This window comes from Anopheles darlingi, chromosome 2 (assembly GCF_943734745.1).
Source record: "Anopheles darlingi chromosome 2, idAnoDarlMG_H_01, whole genome shotgun sequence".
Lineage (NCBI taxonomy): Eukaryota > Metazoa > Arthropoda > Insecta > Diptera > Culicidae > Anopheles > Anopheles darlingi.
In genome coordinates, this window is record NC_064874.1 from 7235001 (window position 1) to 7245000 (window position 10000).

General features: G+C 50.2%; 4 protein-coding genes across 4 annotated transcripts in view; 2 read left to right on the plus strand and 2 right to left on the minus strand.

The window, feature by feature from the left end:
• LOC125951124 (uncharacterized) overlaps positions 1-1679 on the minus strand; it is a 7520-nt gene extending 5841 nt beyond the window's left edge. The window contains exons 1-2 of the mRNA XM_049679726.1: positions 1114-1679; positions 1-984 (exon numbers count right to left, since the gene is read on the minus strand). The exon at positions 1-984 is cut by the window's left edge and continues 636 nt beyond it. Coding sequence (XP_049535683.1) covers positions 1-984; positions 1114-1134 — 1005 coding nt within the window. The 5' untranslated portion in view covers positions 1135-1679. The remainder of the gene's footprint in view (positions 985-1113) is intronic.
• A 430-nt stretch (positions 1680-2109) lies between these two features.
• Positions 2110-5969, minus strand: LOC125951109 (uncharacterized). Its single transcript, XM_049679701.1, has 5 exons — positions 5769-5969; positions 5331-5494; positions 3696-5267; positions 3145-3614; positions 2110-3071 (listed from the first exon to the last, which is right to left on the minus strand). Exons 1-5 carry the CDS (start codon positions 5919-5921, stop codon positions 2497-2499), a joined length of 2934 nt encoding a protein of 977 aa, XP_049535658.1. The 5' UTR covers positions 5922-5969; the 3' UTR covers positions 2110-2496.
• Positions 5970-6270: 301 nt separating this feature from the next.
• LOC125951169 (39S ribosomal protein L37, mitochondrial) lies at positions 6271-7786 on the plus strand. The gene is made up of 3 exons (XM_049679815.1): positions 6271-6908; positions 6970-7262; positions 7338-7786. Exons 1-3 carry the CDS (start codon positions 6385-6387, stop codon positions 7751-7753), a joined length of 1233 nt encoding a protein of 410 aa, XP_049535772.1. The 5' UTR covers positions 6271-6384; the 3' UTR covers positions 7754-7786.
• Positions 7787-8311: 525 nt separating this feature from the next.
• LOC125951162 (uncharacterized) overlaps positions 8312-10000 on the plus strand; it is a 1980-nt gene continuing 291 nt past the window's right edge. The window contains exons 1-4 of the mRNA XM_049679801.1: positions 8312-8491; positions 8564-8734; positions 8954-9108; positions 9183-10000. The exon at positions 9183-10000 is cut by the window's right edge and continues 291 nt beyond it. Of these exons, the coding sequence (XP_049535758.1) occupies positions 8391-8491; positions 8564-8734; positions 8954-9108; positions 9183-10000 (1245 nt within the window). The 5' untranslated portion in view covers positions 8312-8390. The remainder of the gene's footprint in view (positions 8492-8563; positions 8735-8953; positions 9109-9182) is intronic.

A 10000-nucleotide genomic window follows, 5' to 3' on the forward strand; every position in this document is an offset into this window, starting at 1 on the left:
GTTGGTCACTAGAAAATCACTTTGAGACAACTGTAGCTGTTGTTGTTGCTGCTGCTGTTGCTGCTGTTGCTGCTGCTCGTTCTTTGTACCGTCGAACACGTTCAAATTGTTGATGTTGTTGAGAAAGTTGTTCTCGTTCAGTATGTGGTCCACGTCGATCTGATCGAGATCCACCAACTCCTCCGCTGAGGCGAGCGCTTCGATCGGAAATAACTTTGCGACTGCCAGTTCGTTCAGCAGCTCATCACCACTGTCGCTGCCGCTCGCGTCCGATGCTAACAATGATGCTTGTGGTTGCTGCTGTTGCTGTTGCTGCTGCTGCTCCTGCTCATACCCCATCGACGCAGACGTTGTTATTGCTGGTGACGACGACGGCTGCTGCGATTGTGTGCGTAGCGCCTGCTCCTGCAGCGATCCGATGTTTACATTCGGCGATAGATACGCACCATCACCGCCGTTGGATGTGTTCGTTCTCGCGGGGTCTAGCATTTCTGCACGTACGCCTCCCGAGGTGGGCAGAAAGATGCTTTCGGGTAACTGTCCCGCCGCGACCAAACCATCTCCTCCATTCTGGTACAACAGATGAACGGCGGTCTGTGGCGGTGGGATCAGATGTTCTGCTTGAACCATACCCACAGCCATGTTCTGATCAACCTGCTGCGGCTGCTGCTGCTGCTGGGGAGGGAGCTGATGAATGGAGCGGCACTCTAGCTTATGTAGTTTCCAGTCGATCCGCTGGTGGTCAACCGAGCAATAGTAGGCAATCTGGCAGCGGCTGCACCGTCGTAAGCCCTCGCTCACACCACAGATTCGGCACTGATGCTGAAAGTGTCGATGCTGATGTACAACCATCGGGGAACACACACTCGGCGCTTGCAGATAGCTGGTGAACCGTGGACTGGTGCCCTCCATTACACACTCAAGCTGTTGCTCAACAACATCCTCCTGGCTGCTCCCGTTCATACTGCACAGAGCACAATCAATCTACAATTGAAACACAATATCGTCTCGTTGTCGTGGGCAAGGCCGTGCAAGTGGCCGAAGGATGGATGGCAAACGAACCCAAGCACCGCTGGCGTTACTCCGGTAAAACTAAGCGGAGCAACGTCTTACCTCCGTGGCCTTGGGTGACATTGTCGAGTCAGACGTCGCTAATCCCGGACCACCGTCGATGCTCCTTGCGTTCCATTTCTCCCAACATTCCACCGACCACACATCCTATACTGACCAATACTACTTGCGGCGAGGATGTACCACACTTCCGCCCACCCGACGGGGGGTTTTGCGGTGATTTTCGCTTTCACTGACACCAATCCTGCGTGAAACTGTGTGATGGGAGGGTGGCCAGACGGTGGAGGGGTCTGACCGACGGACAACCTTGCAGCGCTAAGAAAACGACACTTTCCGCTACACTTTTCGCTGGTTTTTCTTTGCAGGATATGCTGACGAACGCTTGCTAATCGCGCACAATAATCGGGCCTTCATACACACAAACACACAGAAATGGCCTTGCCCTAGAAGTCTGATATCTGCTTCCGTCGTGAATAAAATTGGCAAACTTTGGCAAGGTGTGCTGCGGAAGCTTCCAGTCGCACGTTTTTGCCGGAATCGCGATAATTTTCCTGATTTAAGGCGGTGGAGACGGTGAAAATCTTCAACCAGGATGCACTTATTTTTGTTTTTCCGAACAAAATCGCGAAATGTCAGGTTCGTATCGACAGTTGGGATTAAGGTGCCCTTCCACGATAGCAACTTTGTTTTGTAATTCTCTCAGTTCGCTAAAAGAAGAAAAAACTCTGTTTGCTCATCAGAAATGAATATGAACTAAAAGAGAGTTAAACAACAATTTTAATTAATTTTTAATGGATTTCCTTCATCGATTTACCAAGTCGGGTACTTATAGGGACGGCGTGTTCCTGGGGTATTTTGACAGATGTTTCAAACAAATTTCCAACCGAGCCGGTAAGTTGCAATTTGGGTTTGAAAGTTTCTTTCATCTTAACTTGACCACGATATCAACTTTCTTTGGCCATCCTCTGGGAATTTTCTTCTCACAATACAGCTCTGTTCTCAAGTGAAATGAAAGCACATTGAAACGAAACTGCTTTTTCGAACGATTCTTCTTATTTCTAATTCTTCCTCATTTTCTTTTGTTTCTCCTCTAAGTATCATGTGAAGAAACGGCCACCACACGATACCGAATACCGTGCGCAGACGGCGACACCGACCTATCTCAGACACTTACTTGAGCTATAATATTCTCAGTTTTAGTAACATACTCTCTCACTTTTGTGTTTTTACCCTACGCTTTTTCTGTACATCATAATGCCGATTCCACTCGCTTCGCAGCTGACCGAAACCATTATAGCTTCCGGTTAGGCGTTGGTGGAGGACTGAGTTTCAAATAAATAATACTTATACCAGGTGAGTGTGGTGTGTGTACTGAACGCATGTGTAAAGGGGGTTTGGGGCGGGGGGAAGGTTGGTTTGTAGTTTTTAGCTGCTGCCTATACAACACAAGCCACCGTCCAGCTTGTTATAGTGCAGTCGATAAATTCTCCGACAACCGGTTGAGTATGCAAGCAGTAAATTGCCATCGCTGGCAGCTGAAGGAACAGAAGCCGGATCCGGTGGAGGCGCAGCCGATGATGCGGGTACCGCCGTGACGGGGTCACCTGTAACGACCCCACTGGCTACCTGTGCTTGTGTTGTAGCGCTGGAATTACGTGTGGCACTCAAAGAGTGCTGTTGTGCTGAAGAGTTGGATGTGATGTTGATCTTTGGATTCGAGGTGGAGGTCCCATTATTCAGTACTGTCGCTTGACTGCTATGCTGTGTTTGGTGCGCTGTTGAGTGCGATTGCGTCGTAGCAGACGCTGTGGCCGTATCCACGCTGGTCGATAGCATGCGTTTTGCATCCCAAATACGTATCGTACCGTCAACGCAGGATGACACAAAATGACGACTATCGGGACTCCAGGTAGCGCAAGAGATCGCGGCGGTGTGGTCTTTTAGCTCTGTCAGCTGAGCACCAGCCGCCAGATCAAAGATGTGAACACGACTTTCTTCACCTGGGAATGTTAGGGGGAAAATGAGAACTAAACTCTGTTCCTGATTCGATGCCTCCTTTGCTAGCGATCTTACCTCCAGCTGCAAGGTATTTGCCATCCGGACTAAAGCACACACGCTGCACCGGTTGCCGACAATCGGTGAAGAGGCGAAGCTGTTTACCGCTGGTGACACACCACATACGCACCGTTAGATCGGTCGATCCAGTGGCCAGATAGCTGCCATTCGGATGGAACGCTATCGTGTCTACGTCCTGCGTATGTCCGGCGTATAGCATCAGAGGAAACTTTCGATCGGTGGACCACAACCGTGCCGTCGTATCACGGGAACCGGTTGCCAGAAAAAGTCCGGTTGGACTTTCCGCTACTGTCCAGATGGGATGATTGTGTCCTCGATAAACCGCTCGACAGTTGTAGTCGTGACCAGTCCAGGCTCGCATCGTACAATCACGGGAAACGCTCATCAGTAAAGGGTCATGCTCGGAGAAGAGCAAATCCGTCACGGCATTTGTGTGTCCACGCAATGCTACACCGCCCGTTTCAGTGCTAAGTAAACAAAAGACAAAGGAAACGTTCGAGTTAGTCACCAAATCGAACCGGTGTTATGGCATTCTTTCGACTACTTACAAAGTATTATCTAAACATCGTCGCTCCAAGAACTGCTTCCAACGCTCCCTTTTCGTCTTCCGTCGGCTGTGCGGGGGTAGCAATTTGTTGATACGGCCAAGGTCGGCCTTTGACTTAAGATCGAACATGCTTCGGGAACCGGAACCGCGTTCTTCATCCGTCACTCCTTCTCCACCGCCGTCGTCGTCATCATCACTATCATCAGAATCTTCCGACTCGCTAAACCTATTATCACAGGCTGTTACGTTCCAGCTGCACCCTCGATCCCGCAAGCTGGCATACGGTTTGCGACCCATTTGCGTGCTCCGGTTCGTAGACCAAAGCATGATGGTAGAGTTTTCAAATCCGCTTGCCACGTGACAGCACCTAGGATCGATCGCTACACTGGTCAGCTGGTGACCAACATTTTCTAAACTGTACACACATAGCGGACGCTCGTAAAGCATTAACTTCTCCGCACTTTCCTGCAACCGTTTCAAACGCTCCTGGCTCGTGAGCCGCCGAGGAAACCCCAGCGCACCCAACCCGGCTCCATTGTCGCTCGTACTTTCTGGTTGATGATGCGGCTCGGTGATAACCGTTGCGGTCACTTTCGCATCGTTTCGTACACCATCGTTATCATCATCATCGTCCTCCTCCTCGTCCTCGTCGTTAGTGAGCAAATGGCCACTGGACATGCCATTTTCAGCCTCCTCTAGCAACCGGTACCGTATGTAGGGCTTGGTAAACCCGTTCAGAAGCAAGTATCGCTCATTTTCACGCGTCGTATGCTCTCCAAAGTCATACTCGTTTGTACCTTCTGCTGATAGTGTGGCCGATTTTCGCGCTTGATCCTGCGATTGGCTCCGTTCCCCGAGCACACCATTGGTTAGCTGTCCATTAGCATTCAATCCCTGTGGCTGGACCATGGAAGCTTCCCGTTGACCAGCTGACTGTGTTGATGATTCGCTTCCTGAACCCGGGTTGTAGTCGATAATGTTTTTATCTTCCACCGTTTCGAAGCAGAACCACGTGCGCAGGGGCTGCAGGATGATCGAGTGGCCATGTTTTGCCAGGTATTGACGTAAGGTAGCGTTTGAAGATGATCGCAACCGCAGCTGCGTTTGGCAGGAGCGAAACTGCGCCACAAGCGGATCACTATCGCAGTCCTGCATGTGCGTCAACTGGGACAGTGTGTGTATCAATCGTTTGTACAGCTGAGTGCGCTCGGGATCAGCGGGCGAGGGTGTGAAGTGAATGATGGAATTCTGCACCGCGGAAGCGGTTGGAAGTGTTCGTTGATCGTCACGCTGATCGTTGGCATCGACGGTACCGTTCAGCTTCTGTTGCTGGTTTTGTTGCAGTAATGGCAGCAGTAGATTGGTGGCAGAACCGGTGGACGGTCCGGCGGGAGTGCTACTAGTTGCGTCCGTTTTCCCCACCAACGGAGCATGTTTCCGAAGGAATTCGATGGCGGGACGCCAGTCGCGGCCCTTCAGCATGTCAATGTACAGATGGCAGAGCAACGGTGGTATGATTTCGCTCAGATCCGCGTGCACCGCTGCCGGCTGACAGCGGATGAACTTGGTGAACCTGCAAGGAAGCGGGTGCGATAAGCACGGTGGAAGGCAAGTGGATAGCAGCGAGACGACGTACTTGGTAAAATGTTGATCGACCTGAGATGGGTTCGCATTGAGACCGATGTTCGAGAACAGAATGCTGTTCACCTTCGATATCTCGTTCTTGATGGCAGTGTTCATGACGATTTGATCGGTTGACTGTGTCAGCACAAGATCCGTCTTCCGGTGCCGATCGGTAACCTGCAATGAGAAGGTTTTCAATCAATTCTGTACTCCCAACCACAAATCCCATCTACTGGGAGGCGCAAGCAGGACGCTGCGCCGGAGGAAACCGGCCGGTAAGGTAGCTTTCGCGAAGGGACGCCATCATACGGTCAAACAGGCCGGATTCGGCACGGCTTTCGGGGGTCATATCGGTGCAGCGAGTTAACGAGCGGCAGAATCGCGCCGCAAAGGGCTCGCTTGACAGGTGCCGAGCCGGGTAAAGAGGAAGGGGGGAAGACGCGGTACTTACGGTATAGTTGCGCGCCTTCAGATACGAGCCCACGATGCTGCGGATCAGGTCATTCTTGGACTTGCGGGACTTGCTGCTGCTGGTGCTGCTACCACCGGGTGTGCTGTTGCTGTTGCTTGTCGTCGAGATTGTTGATCTTTTCGCATCAGCCATTTTTCTTCGGTGTTTCTCCCATTCGTACCACACCGCACAACGAACAGCAGAACGGCGGCCGAAAGTCGTTTCTGTTTGACAGCTCTCCAGCCCGAACGCACACAAGCGTACAAACGCAACCGCACACAAGCGCACAAACCGTGTACGTACACGCGTCTCCCTGTGTAGCTGTCAAACTGTCAGACCGGACAGTGCTGCCAGAAGCTGCGCCAATTTTAAATCCAACCAAACATCGAGCAAAAAACCATCAAAAGACGAGTTTTTATTAGGAAAAACTACGTATTTTCTTTCCACAAGTGATGAAAAATTAATAGAGAAAACGGTATTTGGAAATCACTTTTCCGATTTGTTTTGGTTGCGGTTCGATTGTTACGAAACATCAGCACAAAACGGAACGTCAGAAACACCTCAGTTATTTAATCAGCGTTTATTCACCGGTTTCGATAAAGTTTAGTCCAACAAAATGAGGCTAACACACGTTCTGCTGCGGCAACACATCGGCTTTTACTTCAAGAAACATTGGCTCCGGCAGGGCAAACGCGTGCCTAATGATACCGGTGCTGAGCAGGAACTGGTGGCCCGTGGAATTGCCGTTCGTGATCCGAAGGAAGTGATCAAGGAACAACGACCATTCGTGGAGTTTAACATTCCCGGTGTTCTTCCACCACCGGTGGCCTTCGACGAGACGCACCCTCTGTGGAATTCCCAGCAGGCGTACGTGTACGGTGACGAGAATGTGCTACTCGAAGGGGTCCGTCAGAGCCAGGCCCTGCTCAACACGGTTGTCTACGATGATCTCCCCTTGAAATTGGAGGAAAAACTGGACCAAACGAAGGTACCGACCCAGCTGGACCGATCGATGCAGCAGGCCGTACTTTCCGCTCTAGTATTCGATACTGAGCAGGTGAAAACGGCCATCGTTAAGGTTCCGGATCGTCCAGCATTCAAACTACCGCGGACGTACGGAATATCAGAGGGTAGACGAAAGTATGTGCTTCAGATAGCTGTCTTTACCGTTACACTAATCGTTTGGCCCTTACCTTTTCAGTCAGCTTATCCTCTCTAAGCTTGTTACTCACAGTGAACGATTCTGTGGGAGACCAATCAACGCGAATCGCAAAGTAGTTTACAATGTTCAGTTCTTAGTTCCGATTGAAAAGGATGGCGAGCGGTTACTAATGAACGTGAAAGCGGATTCTATGATTATATCACAAGCTCCGCTGCATCCCTTCGACGTGAACGTTTATCGTCCGCTTGATAAGGAGCTGCCAACACTATTCCCTGTTAAAGAGACTATTTCAATTCCGACGCAGAATATTTATGATTGGAAAAACGAGTACCGTAAGTACCTACCGCACTAGTATGCCCTTTTCACAGCGATTAATGTGCCGTTTTTCTATTTCAAATTCTCTACAGCCATCAGCAAGAATTACAAACTGTCCCATCCGCACACAGTGCTCATCCATTGCTCGCCGGGCGATGTGAAGAATCTAACCGAGCTACCCGTTTCGTCCGATCAGAAGGAAGCTCGTACTATGATGAAAGCGTTTGCCGTGGCTGCGTCACGGGCACGACAACTGTATGGCAACGATGTGAAGGCTCTTCCACATCCTATCACGGTTCAAGCAGTGCAAACAGACAGTAAAACTTTCCATTTCGGCGTGTTTCAGTTGAACACGCTGGATCTGAGTTCTACAACCGAGCGGAACCTGTGGTTCCGCAAGGCTCCGCTGACGTTGTACACGCAGTGCGGGTATGTTGCGGGGAAACCAACGCTCGAGGAGTATAACAAGGATGTGCTGCGGCACTTGGCCATGTTCTATTCAAACTAGAGGGCATTGTTTATTGAATAAACAACATTAGAGCCAATATATGTGTTTTGAATTATTCATTTATGTGTTCATTATTATCTGCCTCGATTTATCGAAACAACATCCAGATAACATTCGTTGAATCCTTTCTAAATTCAACATTGGATATCCAATTAAATAAGGCGGAAGTGAATCGCCATATTCTCCTCGGTAATTAATCGTTTCAAAGCGTATATCTGATACAATTACTACTAGCGTGAGCTGCAACATTCAATGCCATCCAACGTGTACCAACAGTAATCCACTGCTATTCTCGATGCACGTGTACCTTGCCCTGTGCCACGGATTATTGCCCTCCCGGCAGGCGGGCGTTTTGCGATCCGACAAAAATCAATACACCCACGAAGTGAGCCTCGTGACTCTAAATGCTTCATTGGAAATAGCTCTCCTTACTGACCTGTACGGCAACCACCATCCTCGTTCTAGATACGAACTGGTAAACAACTGCACGATTCCCGCGCGAGAACAAGAAAACCCTGCTCCAGTTCCATTGTAACTTTACTCGGGAGATCACGGGAATTTGGGGTGGAAACTGGACGGTTCGGAAATTGATTGAACGGTAATATCGCCAAAAGAATTCAACTCTTCTGAACCAAGGATGAGTAAATCACCTGGAAGTGTCGTATCGTCGGATGAAACCCAAAGTGTTAGTGATGAATCGTTGGTAGTGTCGGCTGCAAACTCCCACACCTCGCTCAGGTAATGACGGATTTTGTTGCAATTGAGTGTTCCATGTATGAAATGCATTTGAACTTTTCATACTTCGTATAGATCGATTGGCATCGTTAAGGGAGCTAGGAAATCTTCCAAGGACGTGGAACAAATCACAACCTCCGCTACACAGAAAGAGCGACCACCATGGCGTCCGGCCAGTTTGACCGCAGTTCCGGTACCTCCACCTCCAAAACCCGACATCAAGGCACGATTTCTTGAGGCTTCCAAGTGAGTGTGGCCGATCCCTTCATCCGGGTGTATTTGTTTCATTCTTACCTACCAGCCGGACTAGGGTGCGCCGGATTACGGATCCAAAAATAAATCTGTTCTGCGCCTGCGATGCACGGCACCCACGAGCATTGCCAAAGAAGTTCAGCTGACCTACGTTCTCTCTTCTCGTTCTGTGTGTCTTGTTTGGTCTTTCATTGTGCACACGGTGCATTCCAGGCGAATGCGACGAGTCAATGCGACGGTGCAAACGGATCCAGTGCATACGATACTAATGAAGGAGGCATCCACCGACGAGCAAACAGATCTGATTGCGATGGTAGATGAGGAAATTCTTACCGATGGCAATCTGGTGATGCGCGAGATTGGAAATTGTGAGTATCATCTAAGCGACGTTAAACATTCTTCGGTCCATTTAACACTGCTTTCCGTATCCTATCTCCGCCAGTAATCCTCACTCATTCGGTGGCTCAAATGACGGAAGGTGTGGAAACATGTGATAGTGGTACTCAGACCGCGATTCCGCGCAGTGGTATCTCGTTTCGCAAATTCCTGGACCCGCTGACCGGCGGCGAACAGCAGCAAGTACCATCACAAGGAACAGCAACAGTTGGGCCATTGCCGCTTCTATCGAATGTTCGACCGAAACCGCTTGATTCAGATGTGCTGGACGAATCCGAAGCAGCCGGAGAGGAGGAACCGCTCATGAAAAGCTTTTTCATAGCATCATCGGCAGCCGATGATTCTAGTCCCATTACGGGTGATACGGCACCGGGGGAGCTCGTATGCTCGTCACATGGCAGTAGCGATAGTGTTAAGGACGCAAACACGCCGGATCTGATCAGTGCCACGGTCGAAGGTGATCCATCGCCTCATCGAGGTCAACTGCTGGAAACACCCACCTTTGCCGCGTGGCATGATTTGGACTTTTCCGATGACGACTCGGAACAGTACGTGGGGCGTGAGCTACCGCGTCGCTCGATCGGCGAAGGCGAACGGCCATGGGCCGAATTTAAGGATCTCGTCATAGGCTCACGTGTTGCCAATATGCGACTCTCACCAATTCCACCTAGGCGACCTCGTGCACCGCACCAGAAAACTGTTACCTGGAGCGATCGGCAACATCGGGCTGTCTCACGATTGCTAGATGAAGCATCCGCCCTGGTCGATATGTTTGATCACGTGTCGCTTCTGCTTGGGCCTGATATAGAGCTGCACAAGCTACCTCCGCAGCAGGAGTTTAGCTTACCACCACCCAAGTGGGAA

What these genes read in the sequence shown, in the direction of transcription:
- LOC125951109 (XM_049679701.1), bottom strand. Translation starts at nt 5,921, where the DNA reads ATGGCTGATGCGAAAAGATCAACAATCTCGACGACAAGCAACAGCAAC. An exon ending in TGAAGGCGCGCAACTATACC is followed by an intron (nt 5,495 to 5,768) that starts GTAAGTACCGCG and finishes TTCTCATTGCAG; the next exon opens with GTTACCGATCGGCACCGGAA. An exon ending in CGATGTTTAGATAATACTTT is followed by an intron (nt 3,615 to 3,695) that starts GTAAGTAGTCGA and finishes TTGTTTACTTAG; the next exon opens with CACTGAAACGGGCGGTGTAG.
- LOC125951169 (XM_049679815.1), top strand. Translation starts at nt 6,385, where the DNA reads ATGAGGCTAACACACGTTCTGCTGCGGCAACACATCGGCTTTTACTTC. An exon ending in ATATCAGAGGGTAGACGAAA is followed by an intron (nt 6,909 to 6,969) that starts GTATGTGCTTCA and finishes TTACCTTTTCAG; the next exon opens with TCAGCTTATCCTCTCTAAGC. An exon ending in TGATTGGAAAAACGAGTACC is followed by an intron (nt 7,263 to 7,337) that starts GTAAGTACCTAC and finishes AATTCTCTACAG; the next exon opens with CCATCAGCAAGAATTACAAA.